This window comes from Rattus norvegicus, chromosome 6, assembly GCF_021556685.1.
Source record: "Rattus norvegicus strain SHRSP/BbbUtx chromosome 6, alternate assembly SHRSP_T2T, whole genome shotgun sequence".
In the NCBI taxonomy this organism is placed as follows: Eukaryota; Metazoa; Chordata; class Mammalia; order Rodentia; family Muridae; genus Rattus; species Rattus norvegicus.
In genome coordinates, this window is record NC_141539.1 from 43,260,567 (window position 1) to 43,284,015 (window position 23,449).

The window sequence follows — 23,449 nt, forward strand, 5'->3', positions numbered from 1 at the left end:
AGGTTAAAAAGAGCATAAGGTCTGGGAGCTTTTGAGAAATTGAGTGAAACTTTTCTGGAAATGGCAGGACCATTGTACTCGTAAACTTACAGAAGATATGATTGCCTGTGTGAGAAAAAACTGGTATGTATTAGGGAGGAAACACAAGAGATCTCACACCTACCTAAGAATTAGTGGTAGTTGATTGTTGTTATAGATGGAAAGCTGACTTTTGTTTGTAGGTAGACCATGAGCTGGTAGATGGCCCCAGATTCATGCACAACATCGAAGCATAAATTACTTATTTGTGTAGTGCATTGGCCTGATGTTGCTTATATTCTAATGCTAATTTGGGCCCCCCACATGATGATGAGAGAGTTACCCCAGAGATGAGAGAGTCTGTACATAGATGCTTGCTAAGTGACTCTTCCCCAAGTTAATTGTGTAATTAACTTGGTAAGTTATGGTAAATAAAGATGACAACAGCCAGTAACTGAGCAGAAAAGACATAGATGGGGTTTAGGTTTCTCAGGTTTGGAACCATGAAGAAAAATGTGCAGGAGAGGAAGGAGAGGTTGCCATGGATTAAGGGTCAAGAAAGCATGGCCCTATAGATGCCCAGTTGGAGTTAAGAGCAGTACAGGGGGAACATAGTAAATAGTAAATAATAACTTGGGGGTTATCAATAGAAAAGTGTATTCTAACAGCATGGAGGGCAGGCATCTGCCAAGCTATTGTGCTGATTATGGCTTACTAAAAATACAAAGGCTTGTATCTTTCATCTGGAAGCTCAACTACCAAAAGTGAGATAGAAACCATGGGCCAGCATTTAAATAATTTCTACTATGCATTATCAAGAAAAAAACATAAAGAAGACTTCAAATTGGGAAGAGGGTTTGGCAGGGAGGATTAGGAAGGAGTTGAGGACAGAGAGGAGAAGGTGAATATAATCAAAATATGTCACATACATTTATGAAATTATCGAAGAATAAATAAAACTATTTTATTAAAAGTAAACAATGGCAAACAATGGCAATAATTTCAGAGTCTAATTTCTCTCCTCGCTTCTCTTTCTTCTGGCAATAATTTAAAGAGCCTACTAGGGTATATATATATATGTATATATATATATAATATACACAATATATGTATATGTTTATGTGTATGTGAATGTGCATGTTTAAATAATACATATGTATATGTATATGTATATGATGTATATGTTTATGTATGTATATATACATATATCTTAGAGGCTCAGAAGCCTTAATTCCCAAAAACCCAGTCCAAACTGTTTCAAAATTTGAAACTCACCATTAAAAGTAGACACATTCTATAGCAAATCTCATGTGACAGATCACAGTCAAAGCAAGACATACTAAAAATAGTTTATAAAATTACCTTTGGGCTCAGTGTGTAGGTTGCCTAAGAAATATAAACCTTGTGTTGATGAATAGAATGTGGAACAGTGATTTTTAAAGAGTTTATATTATACTCTAACAGCAGATATTGTACAAAAGTTAGCTCTCTGCCCTCTAGGGTCTCAGTTCTCCCATGTGTTCACTAATAATCTTTAGCCATCTTTGTTTTTCTAGTCATCCCTTCTCAAATCTTGCACATCTTGCTGATGTAACTTTCTGAAAGAAATTTTATTACAAAAGTGATTCCATGATCCCAGTGCACCTAGGGATTGGACACCTGGACTGAGGACACTAGTCTTCCAACTCTCAGGAAGCATTTCTTCTGACTCTATGTAAAAAGAAATCACATCTTGGATGTTTGAGTCAGAGGGAGATTGTCTTAAACAGAGCTTGCATGAACTTCTTCAATTACAAAAGTGTCTATTTGAACCCAGATTCCATAGAAAAACATTCTAGAAGAAAGAGAAGTGAGGAGAGAAATTGGACCCTGAAACGTGTGTAGGCAGGGCCATTAAGGTCTTAAAAGGTAATGGTTAGGCAAGAAGCTGGTAATACTTGACGGTGGTTTTAGATATAAAACGCTATATAATTTAGGTTCTTGTAATTTTAAAGACAGAATCAAGGTAATGACAGCATGAGCTGGTTTTGGTATGAAGCAATCAAGCCATAGATTTTCTAGTTCAGTTTCTCTCAATACCTAATGTTTTGTTGTTTTCAAAGAGGAAATTGGTCACCTCTTTCTTGCCCCCAATTTACACTGACCTTTCTTTAACACAGAGGGAATTCCTTCTGTTCGAAGAATAGTTCTATTTTATGGATGACTCTCTTCTGTAGAAATACAGGTTTTATATTACTAGAGCTAGAATGATCCTTGAGAGTTTCCTCTGTTGTAAGAGATGAGGACACTAAAGTCTAACCTGATTAAATAACTTAATGAAAATAAGACACCAAGCTAATGATTAAATATTTTTCCCATTTATATTTATTTTTTATATAAATTTTACTTTAAAATATAATTTCATCATTTTCCATCTAACTCCATGCTTCCCCCTCTTTGCTTTCAAATTCATGGATTCATTTTCTTCAATTAGTATTATTTTACACACACATACACATGTGCATATTTAAACACAATCTACTAAGTCTTTTAAATACTATATGTATGGATATGTTTTTAGGGCTAGTTGTTTTGACATCGTATAAACTTTTAAGGGCTCATCCCTGGGGGAGACTAACTCTTCTATTCCAAGCAGTCTCTTATTGCCTGTCCCTCTTCATTTGGGGTGGGTCCACATGAGACTCTGTCTATACCCGTTGGCATGTTAACTGATGGTGTTATTGTTTGCATTCTGTTTAACTAGCTATTTTGCTGAGAATTTATGGGTGTAGTTTCACTGTCATATCTAGAAGACAATCTTTGAGCAGACTTCTTGGTCCTTTAGGTCTTGTAGTCCTTCTAGTTCCTCTTCCAGGATGCCCCCTGTGCTTTTGGCATAGCTGTTATGTTGCGGAAAGAGTCAGTTGGGGCCGAGCACCTCATACAGTCAGTTCTCTGCATTTGATCAGTAATTGCTTTCTATGATTGTCTTGCTCTCTGACCTGTCTTATCACATACTCTATAATAGTCATGCTTCTATAGCAGGAGGTAACTCACTGATCCCTATACGTGTAAGATTAAATTGCTCTTTTGGCTATCTTTCCTTTGGATCACTAGTCATTCATTTAACAACTGATCTTGTCATGCTCTGTAGCCTTTCATCAAATCATAAAATTAGAGGACAACTTAAGAGTGCTGTCCTTAACATCTTTCAGAATATAGTCATACTGTGGGTGACATTTCTGGAGAGTAAATATGGTAATCCTCTTTGCCAATCCCAGTGGCAAACAGAGTGAGTCAAGACAGGCTCTGACTTGTTCTTTCTTGCTGTCATTTTAAACACAATAGGCTGTGTCAAAACTGGTCTTACTGCTTTTCACTTTTTGTTTATTTTATTTCAAGACTTTAGTTTTTTATTCTTAAGCCACAAACGTTTTGTTTTTCTCAAGCCTCACTTCCGTCTAATTTCTGTGGACCCTTTTTTTATTGTGTTTATTTGAGGGTGTCCTCAAATGCTTGTGTCTTTTTAAAATTGAAGAGCTTGGTGAACTGCTTGCAAAAATGAGCACTCATATCTCTTTTCTTCCACTGTGATGCTTTGTGATTTGCTATTATCTCTTTTTAGAGCCATAACAACCTCATGGAAGAGGCAGTTTAGGGAATATCATACAAATCATGAAAACAGAGGCTGCTTGGCTTGCAGATATCCATTCAGCTGCTTTCCAGATGAGAACATTTTCTGTCTCTTAAGCGTAGTTTCGTTTTTAACAACAATCTCTATATTCTTTCTATTAAATCAGTGTCTGACCCCTGCGACCACTTCTAAGACACTTTGGGAGAAATATGGGTAGTTGATTTCATCCCTGAGTTCAACCTAGTTTCACCCTCCAGCTTCTATGCTTGTTTCTAATGGGCACTACCTTTGCAGAATCCGTAATATTTCCCATTTCCCCTGTTAACCAGTGTTACCTCATTGGTGTGTCTACCCTCCTGTATATCCCCAGACTCTTAGGATGATAAAGCCAAAATTTCCAGCCTATTTAGAGCTTTCCAAATTGACAGAACATTTCTTCTTTGATTCCCACATTGGAATCATAGCTGTGAAACGTGTCTAACACCTGTTCCTAGGTGATTTCTCAGTTTTAGACTAATTCCAGTCATGTTGAAACAAAACAGACTTGTGAAACATTAGAAGTTAAGAATTGGTGGTGTTTTCTCTTATTCCTTTGTGCCATTCTAGAAGGAGAAATGGCTTGTGGAAGGGATGGGTGTTTTGAGATAGCTCTTTGCAACGGACACATTTGATGGTCAGAGAAGTGGGAGGAAAGCTGTATCTGATTTGATCCCCTAAATTACATTCAGTATCTTCTTCAGTAAAAAAGATGAGATGCAACCATCAACCTGTTATTCTTCCTTGTTGTCGAAAGATAAGACATGAAAAGTTGCAGTTCTGTAAACAGTGGGCACTTCAGAAATGGTGTTTTCCTCTCTTATAATAAGTGATCCTTGCCATGAGATGTTTACTGTGGACTTCAAAGATCTCTCATTGTAAGTTTTTTCTTGGGTGCTCTTTGTTTCACACCTTAATTAAGGACTACTCCCCAGATATTTTCAAGCAACCTCAAATTATAAAGGTTGCCTTTGATCCTCATGATAGGTGACTCCCTGTGTTTTAAATACAGTTATAATCCCTTCCTGACCAGTTCAAATAGTGACGGCCTGCTGCCTTCAGAGAGACAAACTTGGTATGAACCAGGGCCCATACGTCTTCAGCTTCTCCATGGATTCATTAACCTCACAAGAACTGGGAGATAGAACTCTGACTTTTTCCTTTTGAAAATCTTCATACAAACCAGGTCATTCTGGGTGTGGAAATTGTAGTATACTGCTTAGTCCCTGAGGAGTAGGCAGAGAACAGAACCCAGGTATTTACACACTATCATAAATCATGAGTGCCAGAGACAAGTAGGCTGGTGAAATCCAAGACCAGACATCCTGATGTTGTAAAGCTAGTGGCAGGTTATTTTGCTGTCTACACTCTCACTTCTTTTGCTTATGAAAGGGAGATTGTATTACTGGGCTCCCTAGCTGTTGTAAGCTCAAATGATGTAATGTACCTGTCACGTGGTACACGTTGAAGAGATGTCAGTTTCCCTCTGAGACCTTTCATATGCACACTGGTGTCTCTTCCTCCTCAGCCTGTCCATATGTCCCAAGCCTGGGAACTCTCCCCTCTCGATTCCCAAAAAATACTTCCTGTAAAGTAATCTCATTTTCAACCTTACTTCATAAGACAAAAATAAACATGTTCCTCGTGTACTTATTCATTCACTTATTTAGTCTATTATCTCCCCCTAAGGCCCTCACATACAAGATGCAAGACAATTATGGCTGTGTTGCAATGTTAACCAATCTCTAGGAGATACATTAAATCAATAGAGATGTTTTATAATTGAGAAGCAATATAAAGTAGTCAGATGCTCACTTGAGACTTGAATTGCCTGCCAAACTATTTTACTGGAATATACTGTCTTTATGTCTTAGTCCATTAGAGATGTGATAACAAAATACCATAATCTTGGTAGATTGGAGACAAGAAACGCTTATTTCTCATAGCTTCAGAGGCTAGAAACCAAAGAACCAGGCTTAACCAGATTATGTAATTGGTTACTTGGTTAATGGTCAGCTAGTTATTATAAAATTGCTTAGACTTGGGAGGAAGTGAGGAGGGGGAGGGGAAAAGGGGGCAGGATCAGGTATAGGACGAGATAGGGATGATATAGAAAGGGTCAGAAAATTGAACAAAGGTGTGTGGCAAAAGGGGGATGGGGAACTGGGGCCAGCCATCAAAAAGTCCCAGATACCAGGAAAGGAAGAGGCTACCAGGACCTAACAGGGAAGAGATTAGCTGAAATGCCCAACAAAGGAGAAACTGTAGAGACCATATCCAGAAGTTAGGCAAGGCCCCCATTTGGGGGATGATGCCGCCTACTCATTTCCAAATTTTTAACCCAGAATTGCTCCTGTCTAAAGGAAATACGGACACAATGTGTGGAGCAGAGACTGAAGGAAAGGCTATGCAGAGACTGCTCCACCTGGGGATCCATCCCACATGCAGACACCAAACCCAGACACTCTTGCTGATGCCAAGAAGTACTTGCTGACAGGAGCCTGACATAGCTGTCTTCTGAGAGACTCTGCTAGAGTCTGACAAGTACAGGGGCTGATGCATGCAGCGGACCATTGGACTGAGCACGGGGACCCCCAATGGAGGAGTTAGAGAAAGGACTGAAGGAACTGAAGGGGTTTGCAACTCCATAGGGAGAACAACAATAGCAACCAATCTCAGAGCTCCCAGGAATTAAACCACCAATCAAAGAATATACATGGAGGGACCCATGTCTCCAGCTGCATATGTAGCAGAGAATGGCCTTATCTTGCATCAATGAGAGGAGAGGCCCTCCGTCCTAGGAAGGCTCAATGTTCCAGTGTAGGGGAAGGCCAGGATGATCAGGTAGGAATGGGTGGGTGGATGGGGGAGCACCCTCATAGAAGCAGGAGGAAGGAGTTGGGATAAGGGGTTTGTGGAGGGGTACTGTGAAAGGGGATAACATTTGAAATGTAAATAAATAAAATATCCAATAAATAGTTTCATAGATGGTGGAACATGTACAATCTCTCAGATCTCTTTATAAGGAAATGAATCCATGATCCATCATGACTGAGCCACCACTCAAAGGCCAACCACCACCTCCAAATTCCACTTCATGAACTTGGGGCAGGTATCATAAGATACCATAACATGTACAGTAACATTATATATTAGTACATTAACATTATATATTAAATACTTCATATATAAGTAATTTTCTTGTGAACAGTAGAAGATATATTTTAATTATATATATATGTCTGCATAAATAAAGAATACTTTGTTACTTGCTAATAAGAAACTTTGATATTTATCTTACTCAAGATTTATGGCTTGTTTTACTTAAAATTTGCACAATTAGCACACCTTGAAATTATTTCATATAAAATATTCATAAAGCAACCATTACATGGTAATAACTCTATGACTCACTTTGTCTGAATGTTTCATCTACTTTGTCTTTTTCCAAAAATGCACATAGCTGAAGGTTGAAGATTGCTAACATGTTATGGACAGACTATTATAAATAAAATAGGACCTAAAGTTGATTGTTGATCTAAACAAGTAGCAATCTATTTGAATGAAATTATGGTATCAAGTGGTGAATAAGAAAGCGGTGGCAAGACAGATGGAGAAGGTGATCTTAGAATAGTGTTTGTGGCTAACAGGTAAGTCATACTGATCGATCATAACATGGAGGTTTGACATTTCATTTCTTGTCTATAGAATATAATAGCTGACAAAATAACTTTTCAGTGAGAATAGATTTAATTTAATTCATGTGTTTGGAAGATCCAGTCCATGACAGATTAAGACTGTGTTTTGGACCTCTAGAAATATCATATTCATTGGGCAGAATGCATGTTAGAGCAAAGACACTCACCTCTCTAATAGGAGGCTAGTATGATAGAAGAAGGGGGCAGAGCTCCAGAATTCCCCTCAAAAATGTTCTCAATGACCCAAAGACCTCTCATTATCCCTGATTTCCATGGGTCCACCAACTGTTAGTGTCATCTCATGAACCATAGCTTTGACCTATAGACATTTGGAGAACATTCATACTGCAAAGTAAAGCAGGATTAGTGTACATACTATTTCAGCAAATCTTTATTGAAAAGTCTTCGGTACTTACTTTGATATACTAACATAAGAAGACACTTTTCCTCCTGGAGTTTTGTTGACTGGTTGTGCCTAATCTATCTTTTAGAAGAAAATAGATGCAAGATAATGTGGACATAGATGTTTGAGGTTGGCATGACTTTGTGCTATATGGCATTTAAGTGAAGAGTCCTATTTTAAATAAATCTTCATAACAAAAAGCAGGCTAAATTGAACGCATAAAGTGTCTAGAGGATAAAACATGTTGGTCAAAGATAGGAACAGCTGTTTTTATTGAAGGCCATATTTTTCATGTAAAATTTATTAAATGGCTCAGTGTGCTTCCATTTTTGATAAACTTATTCTTTCTTTGTACCCTAAAGGGAAAAATAGGAACTGACAATGAATTAATGAAGCAAATACACATCATGAATTTGTAATAGCAAATTATAAATAACCACCTGGCCCAGTCTTAGAGTTACTGTTGCCTCAGATTTGAATGATAGAGAAAGGGAAGGAATATGGAGGATTTATGGGAGAAGGTACCTTGGGGTCTGACCATGATTTTTAAGATGGTTCTCAGTCTTCATTCTGTCACAAAGATAAAGCAAACATCGATGTAAGTAGCTTGAAACATAACTGAGTTCCTGATCTCAAAAAATGTAATATTTAGCTTGGGTGCAGAGACTAAGCAGGCAGACAAGACTACCTTATCAGAAATCACCAAAGATTAATAAAAATATGTGCTCATAAGCACAGAAATTGGGGTTATTTTCCCCATAGTGAATTTTAGAATCAACTGCAGTGATTTAAACAAATTGTGCACACATAGTTTTCATTTATAATTATTAAAGCAATGGGTTGCCTCACCTACAGCCTCATCTCTTAGCTCCCATGGGCAATAAATGAAAAAAATATGGTGGCCCCCAGAAGAATAGTTTTTGGAAGCATCTACATAAGGTTTCAGTATGATATTTTCAAAATGTTGTATGCATTAGATTTGTACATACATATAAAGGGTTTAAATAGGATTACCCTATAATGGAGCAATGATGCCTGTGCTGGATACTCCAGGCTAACAAAAGAAACTCCAAATGCCATAAATAGGTTACCTCTTTTGAAGTTGTTGTTCATTGAGGTCCCATGGATTCCATGTATTCCAGGCTATTGATAGCGCTCTTGGTTGTCCTCTAGAACTTGTTAATATGACCTTATTACCAAAAGGTTCTATATGCTTGGGTCATAGCTAACAGAGAAATCAAGCTGATATTCACTGGAACGTTTTAGTTCTACTGGCTAGATTTTATAATACTAGAAAGCATTAGGCAAGATACAAAAGGAGACATACATTGCTGATTACATAATCAGCAATCTTATCTAGCTTCAACTGTGAGCTACAACATCTTACTCCAGTATGGTCTCTGGTACAATAGTGGCACAGGTGTCATGGCAGTAGTAGTACCTAATCATTTTATGATGGAATTTAAGACCTATTCTACAAGTTATAGCCCTTAAGTGGCATTAAAATTGGGGCCAATTTTAGATGGAAAAAACACACCACTAATGCCCTTCTAAGTATGTGCAAAGTATCAAACAGTGCCTTAGTATATTTACAGATGAGTACACCTCTTAGTCCTCATCAAAGAAACTACTTTTGTGCAGTAGATTGTACTTAGCAAAGACCCACAATCAATCAAGACCAGAGAATAAGAAACTGAAATGCTCAGCCATCTACACGGCTCAGTATCATAGCTCTCATTTCAAAGGCTCAATGATTCTTAAGGAAAAGGATCAGAAAAAATGTAAGAGCCACAGACAGATTTAAGAGGCCCCTGGTCTACAGAGGCACGTCCAGGTCAGTGGGTCTGTGTAAAGGTTCCTCTGGTGAACCATTCCTTTGTAGGACGTTAAAATCTGTACTAAAAGCTTATGATTCATGGAATCTGTTTGATGTGGAAATAGAATCATGGTTGGAGCTGATGTTGGCGATTTAAGACCTGCTGACTAAGTGAGTGAACAAAATTTGCTAATATCAATTAGTGCCCTGCATGCTTTTCCTTTACCCTTTATCCTTCATTCCTTATGGGTAGGATCAATCTTTTCAGTATTTGCATTCTGGTTCAATTAGCCAGAAAAGGAACTTTGTAGTGTCAGAATGTCATCCAACTGTATATTTACTTTATTGTAAATAATGGTGAACAGTGGTCAATAAATAGTTTTATATTCCTTTAAAAAAAAAGAGCCACAGACAGTAAATGACTACAAGGGAACAGTATTCTCTAGGGCAGTTGTGTAGATGAACTCACAACAGTTGAGATAACACACACAAGACCTGCGTGAGCTCAAGATGGAAGAAATCCAAGCGAGGAGCTCAGAAGTAGGCATGAAGTCCTACCCACAGCCTAGGAACTTTTGGTAACTGATAGCTACTTGGAGGTGGAGAATCAGTTTTCTATATGGATTCAGGCACTTGTATATTGACCACATTCCAGTAGAATGTCATATATCTAAGAGTATTTAGGCAGTACAAATTATATGGTGGGTTTTAAGAAATAAGGACAAAAAGTTGGGCACATGTAAAGAAGTTTCTAGAACTTCTTGGGAAGAGTCAAGGGGTGCATGTGATCAAAATGCATTGTACAGAATCCTTAAAGAACTAATAAAAGCGAGGGGTAAAGGCATAGATTAAAATATTGTTCTGAAACACACAAAACATATTTTCAAATGGTGGCTATCAATAGTACCAAGCAGGATAACCATCTGGCCATTTCAATATGGCCTCTTCTTTCTTTCTTTCTTTCTTTCTTTCTTTCTTTCTTTCTTTCTTTCTTTCTTTCTTTCTTTCTTTCTTCCTTCTCCCTCCCCCCTCCCTCCCTCATTCTCTCTCTTCTTTCTTCCTTCCTTCCTTCCTTCCTTCCTTCCTTCCTTTCTTTTTCTTTCTTTCTTTCCTTCCTTCCTTCCTTCTCCCTCCCTCCCTCCCTCCTTCTCTCTCTTCTTTCCTTCCTTCCTTCCTTCCTTTCTTTCTTTCTTTCTTTCTTTCTTTCTTTCTTTCTTTCTTTCTTTCTTTCTTTCTTTCTTTCTTTCTTTCTTGATCTTCAGTTTAATGACCCATACAATAAATTGATATGAATGGTGGGCCTAATATTTTCCAAAGCTTAGGTACCACAATGAAAAATCTGAAATTGAATTCTGTCTCTAGGATTTATTTTGACCATGTCTCACATTGTTAGCATCTTCCTGTTTTATCTCCTCTCCTCAAAATTGTTATGCACGCAATGTTTAACAGTTCCATTTTCTTATGGTTTACCTCTTTCCTGTCCTGCTTGCAATTAATTATGCAAAGAGATTAGAGTTAATAAGTGTTGAATGGAGAGACACAATCAAAGTTGTGATTGGGCAGTTCTGTCTCTAAAATGTCTGCAAAATGCAATGTCCTAAGGAAATGTCTGTGGGGAGATACTGGAATATTAACTGCCCTGCCAAAGTCATTATAGCTTGCAGAACACTTTTAGAAATGATTTTCAACATGGAAACGTTTGAACTTTCCAACCATTTTGTAAGTCAGTCAGGCATGAATTGCTTTCCAATTTTCTAGGGTTGTATTTCAGGCCCAGGAATGTTAAATTTTTGCAGGTTTATTGTTATTACAGCAATTGTACCTAAATGCCAATCAGGAACTCTCAATACAATTTTGCCTTCTCTACTTAGTCTTTCTGTTTATATCATGATAGGACATTATAAGAGATATGATGGATATGCCAATGTCCAGTGTTGATTCACATATATATTATCATATTGACTGTAAACAATACATTGACAAAGAATTTAATTTACCAACCAAATATTATAGCAGTAGAAACTAGAATATAATTTCTTGAATGAAATTATTTGCCCTACTTATTGGAATAGTAAGTGATAGAGTTACTACTCAATTGTCAAAACTTTCTTGGTGCCTGGAGACAATATACACAGTGTCTTTGCTTAGTGCTGAACTTTCTTTCTTTGATGTTCTTCTTTTCTGGGAGAAGAGACAAAAATTTCACAGTACAAGGCCATCACTACTGAGTCTGATGATCTGAGTCCAGCACTTGATAGTTACATGATAGAAGTAGAGAGAAGATTCTGGCAAGGTATTCTCAGGCCTCCATACATGTATGACAGCATGCACAGATGCAAGAACATCCCCCCCCACACACATGCACACACAGATTCAATGAAAATGTCATTTGTCACATTGTATGTGAGAACACCCACGTATTCTGCAGGAATCTATGTGACAAATAACTTCACCATGAGATTCTGAACTATGAATGTTGGTAATTATGATGGTTAGCCTTATATCAGCAATTTTAATACTTTTTAGTGGTTCACTGAGAATTCTATATATGCATACAATGAATTTTGATTATATATGTACCACTCTTCTCTCTGACTCTCCACACATCCAACTCTTTGCCTTCCACCCCTTCCTCTGGATTCATGTCCTCTTTAATTTTTAAAAACCTACTGAATATAACTTGGGATGTTGATATTTTCACGGATGTTGGAACATCTATTGCAAAATGGGCACCTACCAAGTGTCACACTCTTTCATAAATTCACTTTCTCTTTCTGCAAAGCCATAAACTGCCCATTGCTCCTCAGCTAGGTGTGAGAGATTGTGAACCCTTCAGTATTTCACACTGGAAGGTTGACTGGCTTGATCTTGTACTTTTTTGATGGTACCAACACCACTTGCTGTGAGTTTCTAAGGGTTGCTCCTTTTGTATCAAGAAGATACCGTTTCGATTTAATTTTAATTGGCCACTTGTCACAGCCTAAAATCAACTGGCGTCTCATTAAAGCAATATACACATCAGGTTAGCCTTTTGGGATATCTATGGGTAATTGTCTTTATTGTGTTAATTGAATAAGAACTATGAGGGGAATCATTCTCTACACCATTAGCTCCTGAGCTGTCTGAATGCAGAAATGGAGCTGGGCATAACACACAGGCAGGAGATCATGTGTGCATTCCTTTCTCTCATCTTTTAACTATGTATGAGCTGAAACTAGCTGTTGACATTCCTACCTTGACATTCCCACAATGACTACAGCCTGGGATTGTAAATGGAAATAAACCCCTTTCTCCTCTGCACTGCTTTCTGCTGATTTGTTTTACCCCAGCTACAGAAATGAAACAGGAAGTTTGTTGGTCTGGATTTTATGAGGGTTTATAAGTCCCAAAGTGATTAAAAAAATAAACATGGAAATGAGCCAATTTCAGATTAGTGCCATTCATAAATATTTTCCTTTTCTCTGATGGTAATTCTATTTATCTGAAGTTTTTATTTCATTGTGCTTCTTTCAAACCTTTCTGAAAACATGTTACTAATCATATTATATTTTCTGCACTAACCTATACATACTATAAATGTTAACAGACATTCACTTTAGAGGAAAAACATCTGTGTGTGTCAATTTATGTAGCTCCAACATAGTGGATGAAATAAGAATGAACTTAGTATAAGTCATAGTTCACATGAGAGCAACGCATTGCTAAAAATGACAGGAAACTTTAGAATTAAGGGTGAATTTAGTTCTGCTACTCAGAGGACTAGTATATTTTTATCTACACTATAAACCCCAAATGTACACTAAAATATTGCTTTCTTTGTCAATGATTTCTATGGTCAGTGGATCATACAGTATTTGAGATAGAGTGGACACTTCCCATCTGAACAGTATACTCATAGCTATAGATCACGGTCCAGGCAAAAATACAGTAAGAACTATTCTAGAATGGTTTGTCAGTTCTATAAAGAAAAACGGGCTGAGCATATCCATGTTCCTAAACGTTATGCATTTAATAAAGGTTTCTTTTTATGAGTTTCTGCTCTCTCTTGGAGAATTATTTATGCTGTTCTTTGTTCTACTTATAGATGTGTTTTGTTGAATCTCCAAATAAAAAAAATACCAAAAAAGGTGGAAAAAACCCCCACAGCATTTACATGTTATGATTTATTGTCAAAATGGTTCTGGTGGTGAGCAGGGATTCACTCCAGTTTATGAATAATATATTTACACTATTGAGTCTCCCAGTGAATTCATAAGATTGATGTTCAAATGAGAGACTCTAAGTGTGATGAATTGCTACCACATAAAGGTAGTCAATCTTTATCAGCTTCCCTTCAAAGTGAGAGGCAGTGAGTGCAGGACTGCTGGGAAGTTTCCAAGCACTGCTTTCTGCTATCCTTGCCTTCCTTTCCTTTGGGGAAAAGAAATGGTATTGGACAGCAGACCCAAATGCTGTTCTAACTGAAGAGGCCTCAGAAACAGTATATGTGGGGCTTATTATTAGAGAAAAAGAGACAAAAGTCTAAGACCCAGAATTGGAAATTTGGGAGTGAATGAAGGGCTCCGATTTCAGTACCTCAAAAGAGTCTATGCACAGCACTAGACAGTAAATGTTATCACAATTGTAATTTGGTATTAAAGAAACTCAGGTGATGATTTTTTATAGGGAGAAAGATTAATACTTTCTACTTTGTTCATACAATTGATTCAATACCTACGGTGGCACAAACCTTGCTGCAGGTGTTTTGGAACACACCCAAACCAAAATAAGCTAGGTCCTTGCCTTTAGATTTCTTATATGGAAAAAGGGAATGTAATCAGGGAGAGATTTATGACATTAGAGGATAAAAGTGACTCTGGAGGAAAGCAAAACATTCCAAATGGGATAGAACAAGTGGACTATGGTGGACACAGTAAAGGCCCATTTTTCTACTTCATGTGTTTTAAATTCAATTTGATTTTTATTCACATGTGTGTGTACATGAGACACAATGGGGGTACATATGAGTGTCAGAGAACAACTTCAGGTATTCATATTTTCCTTCCAGATTGCTTGAAACAAGTTCTTCCTTGTTCACTGTTGCTTAATCCCAGCTCCTTGGCTATGAACTGTTGATTTTCCTTCTCTGCCTCCATTATTGCAGTAGTAATGCATTAGGATTACAGATGCTTGTATTTCTGTGTCTGGCTATTATATATGTCTTGGAAATTGGAACTCAGGTTTTCAGGTTTGCAGAGTGAGCATTTTACCCAGTGATCCCTTACCCCCATTCTTTCTTTTTTTATTTCAATTGTGTACAGAAAAGTCTCATTGATAAAAGATACATGCAGGAAGTGTAGGGATGCCAAGCCATAGGCAAGGGCATTTAGGTAATGGAGTGACTGTAAACTCTGTGCATAGAAGTGGGCTGGCTTATCAGAGATGAGTCAAAAGGGAGAAGAATCAGAAAGTGTTAAGGTGTCCTAGTGTGGGTGTTACTAGAAGCAATGAAGAAATGATGGGTTAAAGAAGGCACTTGGGACAGCTCTGTATTGGATATCAAAAGGAATGCACAAAAGCCCTCCTACATGCTGGGCTTTGAGAGTTACAAGTATATCCCTTCCTGTATACCCCCTATAGACTGTTTATTTCCAACTATTTCTGAGTTACATAATAGAGAATACAACTAAAACTGCCCATCAATGACCATGCTCTATGCTTTTAGACTCTGAATCATCACTCATTCCAGATCTTCTCTTCTAAGATTTACCTATCGTTCTTCAAAGTAGTTCAGCCTTTGAATTTAACCTTTGAGTGTCCATACTGTTTGACAGAAGATTTATCCATTTAGCTTAAAGTGACTGTGCTGGTCACCCCTCTTCAGATTTCTCCATCAATGATATTCTTATTCATAATTTCCCCTGGTGTAACTTCAGGGAATTCTTTTTCTGTGTTGTCTCCAGGTCAGCATCTCCCAAACAGGAGAGATCCAAAATGAAAGTACAAAAGAAGCCACCCCTAAAAGGAGCACCTATGAAAACACATGGTATGCTTAATGTCTGTGAATTGCCCTTTCATCTGGGTGGTATTGTCTGGGTATGAGTGGAAGAAGTCATTCTGATGGCATCCAAGTGACAATGAATAATCTCCAAGTCTACACAAGTTCATTAATGGTTTCTCACATGGTTGTAATTGGAATTCTATATGAAACCAATTTACTCTAATGGAATTATTCTTCCTAACATATCTTTAAATTGATTTAAATTTACATTTGAAAAATAATGAGACTTTAGATTATGCCCTGTAGGGGGACTTACAAATTGTAGATCGGACATACATTGATGCTTATATATCAGAAATGTGTCCAAACACTTAAAAAAGAGATGGTCTTATTTATTTCCTACAGAAGGCTGACCATGTGGTACTACTATGATTTTAATATTACAAACAAGGGTTCTGTCACACATAAAGGAGAATTGATGTGTGAGCATGAGAATTATATTGTCAGAACTAAAAGGGGCCTCATTGGATGAGAAAGCTCAAAGAGAAGAGGGACACAGTTCACAGTTTCAAGGCAAATTAAGGCCAGAGTAGAGACACAATGCTGGTTCTTCGGCTCAAGGTTCTGGAATAATGTTGTAATCACTATAATTGTACTACATGTAAACCCATGTTCTATGTCTCCATGCCCTTTTGTCAAAGCATTAGATGAAAAACACTTTTCTCTGTAACCTGAGAAACCTCAAGAAGTTGTCAGTATTCTTAGTAATGATTGACATGTTACCACCAGTGATCAACTCATGGTGATGCTTTCAGATGAGAACAACATTTTCAAGTTTGAGCAACTCAGAGATTGCCACACCCCACTGTTTCTTGCTCCACAAGAGAAAATATGCTGTGTTCTCCTGGCACCCGAGGCTGGTGGGGTAGAAGAAGGCGCAGGGCAAAACATGAAGGCACAGCATATGATTTTTCAGTGGTTTTATATTTAGAGTTGGCACTGGCTGCTGTCTATTTCATGAATTTCAATTCCCTGCATTCCTCCCAGGACACTGTGCTAAGGCCAACTCACCCACACGTCTAGCCCCGCATGATACATTAGCGACAATTTTATATAACTTCATCACATGTATCCTTTGCCCTGGTGTTTTGCCTTCTATTTTCCTTCTTTTCTTTTCTTTTAAAAATTGCATAGGGACTTTGTTATTCCCAAGAAATCTTCCCAAATTTATCTTAGCTGAAAATAAACTTTTTATTTATTGATTTTTTGAGAATTTTACATATGTACATTATATATATAATATATATATCTAATATCTAATATATATATAATTATATAATATATAATTATATATATATAATATATATATAATATATATATCCTTTGTTCCCTCCATACAATACCCTCTATATCCTCCCCCACTTTTCCTTCTCAAATCCCTGAGTCCACTTAGCGCTGCCCGTGTGTGCGTGGGTATAGGACTATCTTTTGGAACATGGGTAGCCTTTCAGGGATTGTGACTCTGAACAGAACTTGGTTGCAGGTGATAGATGCCTGTGTATCACTGTGGGCCCTGCCATCTGTGGGACCTGCAGAGGTAAGTACCATGCAGTGGAGAAACACCTGGTTCTAATGCCAGATCTCATATCATTTACTTATGACAGGCCCTCTCTCTCTCCTGTTAGGTCACTCACCCTGCAGAAGGTGGGAGGTTGTATGAAGGAAGCATCTTATCAATGTTCAATCCCACAGTCAGAGTTCAAGGTTCTGGTGCGTAGCCATATGCTCAGAGAATCAGGGTTTCTGTTGGAGTTTGTTCTAGACTCTGGCCCAGAGATGAAATAACCCAGTGGAAGAAAACTCCACCCCAAAGCTATGGGTTCTGATACTTCTGTGCTCTGTATACCCTACCTTGGACAAAACTCCTGGGTATCCACATTTAAAAATAAGTAAGAATACAAAACTCATGCAGTGTAAAGAAAATTAACCCTGTATTATGCCTATCAAAAAATACTTAGTTACAGACAAACAAAGGGAATTTTCAGTGGTTGTCACCAGCCAGGGTTTATCTGGTTGCACTTGACATAATTGTTAACAAACACTGAACACTTTATGATCTGAAATGAGGAGGTCTTTTGTTACAGAGATTATTGTGATCCACTCAACTCAGTACCAAGGTGACTGCTAAGATCATAAGCAACCTCATGCTAGGGAACCTGTAATTAGCTCATGTTTAGTAAAGTCACATTCATGCTTCAGAGTTAGCACAAGGGCATGTTCAGCTATACTGACAATTCTGCATTTGAAAAACGAAGTCAATGTCCTCATAAACAGATCTATAATCATTGAGATGTTTTCAATAAAACATAATGGGATTTATTATCATTCCACCTAGAAGACTAAGTGGATTTGCAGATGGATAAGGATAAGTGGAGCTCATCTTTTCTGAAATTGCCCATGCAGATCTGACCACTGCAATAGATTTAGAAGTGATTTTGCTGCAAATTAGCTTAAGTGACTCAACATCACCAAGTTCTACTGGAGACATTTTCCACCATGTCCCACTTGTTGGGATTTCAAAGTCGGACTTTGTTTCTGTTCTTGAATTTCAAAAGGGCTTAGTGCAATGTAAAATAGGCCAATAAAGTGTAATGAAGTTGATAAGGCATGTAAAGAAAATGAGCTGTGGGGCCACAAAAATTAAAACTTGATTATGCTTATAGTAAGGTTGAAACTCGAGGCAGCAACGAGGCAGGTGAAAGGGCTGCATGCACCACAGGCGTTGCCCTACACATGTGGATTGAACTCTCTCTGGGTGTTAGAGACTGGAACATGAGTGAAAACTAGCACGTCTTGTCAAGAAGAGACCCCAATCCAGCCAGAGGTACAGTAGTCTCACTTGTGGGGACAATACATCTGAAGGATATAGAACTGGGTAGGGCTCAGTTTTCTATGGTTGCAGGTCTTCAGAGACTTGAGACTAACTCAAAACAACACAATTTGGTAGCAACAGGTTTGGTAGCTCTGAGCAAACATCTAAGTATCACCAGGTCTTCCTTTCTTCCTTTCTTTTTTTTCAATTTTGGCCCATCGCTCCACTGAGTAGTTCTCTTTGTCAAAGTAGGAGGATGACACATTTCAAGGTCATCGCCTTGATTTGAAACTTTCAGGATTGTGTTCCTGCATTTGCAATCTTGCTCTGTACCTTGAAAACATCAGGGTGAGATGTACTCCTTGGTCTAGTCACATGGTTTGCCCTCCAGTAAGTGAACTAGCCAGCACTAGCTAGATGCTCACAGCGGCAGCAGGCAGCCCTCCTAGCACTTTAGCAGATGCCCAGTGAATTGTGTGGAATGCTTGCAGAGAGCAGAGACCTAAAAATGGCTTTCAGCCTCTATGTTTTGTCTGCACTTCAATGCAGCCATATCATAAATCTACTTGTTCATTTCTATATCCAATTTTACCATAGAGACAAATTTACCCTGCTTCTTATAGGATTGCCACGTGAGCTGCTTTCTGGGTGTGGTTTTGTTTTGTTCTCTCTCTCTCTCTACACACACACACACACACACACACACATTCATGTATATGTCGTCTAATCTTAATTTGGTCTATAGAAATAATTAAAAATATTCATATATATATCTTGCTCAATGTATAATGTAATATATATGGATATGATTTAAGGACAGACAACTATTAGATAACCAATATGGGGTATTTACTCTGGGGAAGATAAATTTTCCAACTCTCAGAGTTTCATAGTTGTGAATAGCTTTTTTTTAAACTTATGTTTAAGGCCTCTTGAGACTTCCTCTGATATGCTAGCATGTCTATTGATTTCACTGTTTTTCAGGGTTTTTAGCAGCCATGTCCATGAGACTTCATTCACGTGTGTGTGTGTGTGTGTGTGTGTGTGTGTGTGTGTGTGTGTGTGTGTGTGTGATTTGTTAACAATTAAAGACAAAGAGGTGATGGATTTGAAAGAGAATGGAAATACATGAGAGTGGTTGAATGGGGAAAAGAAAATAAGGGCAATGATGCAGATATAAAGTAAAAAATACAATAATAATTATAAAAATACACATGTAGTTCTTGGGGAAAATGAATAATAGTTTTGGAAATGGCTATGTCCTAACCTTCCCAAATGAGATCATCTTACTGTATGGGGCAAAATAGATTTGCAGTTATGATTAAGAATCATATATATATATATACATATGTGTGTGTGTGTGTGTGTGTGTGTGTGTGTGAATGTGCTTGTGGAATTCATACAACAATCTTGGAAAACATTTAGGGGCAGAGTTTTCCATGAGCCTGGAAGCTAGGCTGGCAGTAAGCTCTGGGAGCTGCCTATCTCTGCTTCTTAGCTCTTAAATTATAAGCATATGCTATGACACCCAGATTTTCCTCTTTGGATTTTCAAATCATTACTTTCTGAGAATTGTTTACATGTATACAATGAAAGGTGGTTATATTTGCCCATATAGCTATTTTGGGTATGCAACAGCAATGGTAATAATCTGTGTTTTTTGGCAACCTCCAATGCTGCCTTGTCCAATAACTCTCTTACCACTGTTTCTATTTAGCATCGATGTTGGCTAATTGTGTTTGATTTTGATATCAGACTACTGACTTATGGATTTCTATAAAGCCTTTAAAAATGGTCTCTGTTTTGGTTACTCTACTACTCTCCTCATTTTCTCTCTCCTTCCTACCTTAAAATGTTGCTAAGTTAACCTCCACTTAACCTTTAGCCACACTCCATTCTCGTCACAGGCATTCTATCACTCAACTGATATTTTTAAAGTTGGGCTATGAAGTAGTAAGCTTTAATGGCATACAGGTAGGTTATGCTCGAAAGGCTACCGAGCACACCATCTCCCGTGGTGACTAAGGGTCTTAAGAAGTGATATTCTTCTGGATTGTGGAGGAAGGTTATACCTAACCACAAGAACCTGGAGAATGAGATTTGGAAAAGGTGACATGATGATGGTGATGTAATAGTTTGGAGCCTAGGAGCCATTGAGCAAAGGAATGACACCCGTCAATCGCTGCTGGAAAAGGCAAAGAGAGTTACCTTAGCCTCCAGGAGGGGTATGTAGTTCTGAGCAAATTCTTTCAGCCCAATGACACTCACATCTGACCCCCAGGCAGTAAGATAACACCCTGTGCTCTTATGTTTTTTTATAGTAGTGATGGAAAGTTAATTCACTAGGTTTCTTATTTTTCTTAGTACTAGACTGTCAAGTTGTAGAATAAAGACCCCTGAATTAGAAAACAAACATGGGCTCCAAAAAAAATACAGCTGACTAACAAGTAAGGAAGTAAACTTGGACATACACTTAGTATTTTGCAGCTGTGTCTTTGTTGGCGAAACCTAATTCCATTCCCTTCCTCAGGAGGGGTTTGGGAGAGGTACGCACTCCAGTACATTATGAAGGCAGTAGGAATAACACCTGATAAACCACTACTGTTATTTTTAAGGCAGTTTCTTCTTGTTCTATTTTTGTCTCTGATTTTTAGAAAATATTTGTCCAGAGCTGATCTCCCCAGAGAGAAGAAAAACAACCTTGAGCGTGTTGCTTTTGGTCATTTACTCTTCTCAATGGGCATGTGAGAGTAGAATTATTTTTCAAGCCTAGACATGATTTTCCAAATTTACCTCCAGATTTACAGGTCAAAGATGAATTTACATTATTAATTCTATATAACTCACATATAGCTATGATAACAAAAGACTTCAAATGACTCTTAAATGTGTATATGTATATTTGTAATAACTGTCATATATATATATATCATCCAGTGTATCACACACAGCTGTTTCAATGACATCCTTCTGTGTATTCACTCCTGTAATGAGTGTTATTTCCATAAATAATTTTTAATTTAAAGAATTTAACTACACAGAATCCAAAGACAACTTCTAGGGTGTTGTTTTTCTTATTCCTTCTACTATGGTTTCTGAGGCTTGAACTCAACTCAGCAGGCTTGGTGGCAACTGGTTTTGTCTGCTGTGCTCTCACGCAGACCCACACCAGCATTTTTAGATGACACACCAGTGAAATCATGTGGCACTTGCATTTCTGTTCCTCACTTACGTCCCTCAACACAATCATATCCAGTTCCGTGTGTTTTGTTGCATAGGTCAGTTTTTCATTGTCATTTATGGCTGGATGCTATTCCACTGTGTCTACACATCAAATACTCTTCATACACCTTGGAATGAGTTGGGTTGTTTCAATTTCGTGACTTTTTTCAATGCTTCTGAGACAAGCATGGAAATACAGACATTTCACAGACTGACTACAATCCTTTGAATTTATAAGGGAGCAAAGCTCCTGGGTCACTTGGGGTTCCACTTAAGTTTGAGAAAACTCTGCTGTTTGCAGAATGGCTGCATTAATTTACTTTCTCACCAACGTGATCAAATGGTGTCTTTTTCTTTCCATTCTCTGGTTGTCTTTTGTCTTATTGATAATAGGCTTTCTTCCTGGAGTATAAGAAAACCCCTTTGTGGTTTTGATTTGCATTTCCCTGATGACTAGTAGCACTGAGAACACTTTATTCATATCCCTGAAAACCATTCATGTACAATCTCTTGAGAAATGTATATTCAGACTCTTCACTCTTTAAAATTTTTATTTTAACAAGACAGGTCTTTTTTATATAACCTTGGAATTCACTGTGTATTCTATGTTAGTCTCAAAATTGCATATTCACCAGCTTTAGCTCTAGCTGCTGGAATTAAAAGTGTGCACCTGTAAATCTGGCCTTACCTCACTTCTCTATATTAGATATTTAAATATTTTTGTTTATGTGTGTATGAATATGTGTGCACATATACACCTTGCACTATTTAGTGTGTCAAATAATTTTATATTCTGCACACAGATCCCTTTTCGTAGGTAGAGTTCAGCTGGTTGAAATTTTCTTCTGCTGTACTTAGTGTTTGATTATGTAATCTCTCTGTCTCTCTGTCTCTGTCTCTCTGTCAGTCTCGCTCTTCATTTGTTTTAGGCGACTTATCCAAATCATCCATCAACTTTCCAATGTCCTGATGCCTTCTTTTTATTTCATTGCTGTGGGTCTAATACGAAAGCCTTCAATATTTTCTGGGTTGTTTTTGTAGCATGAGAGTAAAGGGGTCTAGTTTTATTTTTCTGTATGTATAGCCAAGTTCTTAGCAGCATTTTGAAGAAACTGTCATTTCCTTTAAAGGATCATTTATATCTTTTTTGATTTAATTGTGTGAAGGAAGATGACAACAATTTGTAGGGGTTGGGTTGAGCATCAAGTCATGATGTGGAGGTCATAGGACAACTTACAGTAGTTGGTTGGTTTTCTTTTTGCCACTCATCTGGGGATCAAATTCAGGTCATCGGGCCCATAAGACAGGCACTTTTAGCAGCAGAACCATATAACCAGACCAAGACTGTCTTTTCTAGATGCATATTCTCAGAATGTTTGATAAAAGTCAACTTCTGTAGATGCCCAGGCTTAGTGCTAAGACGTCTGTTGGGTCTCATTTTATATTATCTGTCCTCAATCTCTCTGCCATCTCTTGCTCAGTATCATGTTATTTAGATTATTATAGCCTTATTATAGCTTTATTGTATATTTGGAAGTAGATAGTACAATATTTCCTGCTTTATAAATTTTATTGATTACTGCTGTGCCTACTAAGAGTTTTGGTTCTCTCTCTCTCTCTCTCTCTCTCTTTCTCTCTGTATGTGTGTGTATGTAGTTGCAAACTAATCTTAAGTTTTCTATAATTATGTGATGACCTTTTTAAGCAATTTCAATTAGGTTTGTAGTAACTGTTAGTAATACAATCTTTAAAAATTATTCTTGCCATCCATAAACATGTTATGACTTTCCT

The 23,449-nt window shown here is 37.6% G+C and overlaps 1 protein-coding gene across 2 annotated transcripts in view; it reads left to right on the top strand.

Moving 5' to 3' along the window:
• Positions 1-23,449, top strand: part of LOC134479342 (uncharacterized) — a 148,254-nt gene that overhangs the window by 79,623 nt on the left and 45,182 nt on the right. Inside the window, exon 4 of one of the 2 annotated variants that reach the window (XM_087554930.1) lies at positions 15,527-15,609. In XM_087554930.1, the coding sequence (XP_087411056.1) occupies positions 15,527-15,609 (83 nt within the window). Of the gene's footprint in view, positions 1-15,526; positions 15,692-23,449 lie in introns of those variants that run through there. The other variant, XM_087554931.1, reaches the window with a different exon arrangement.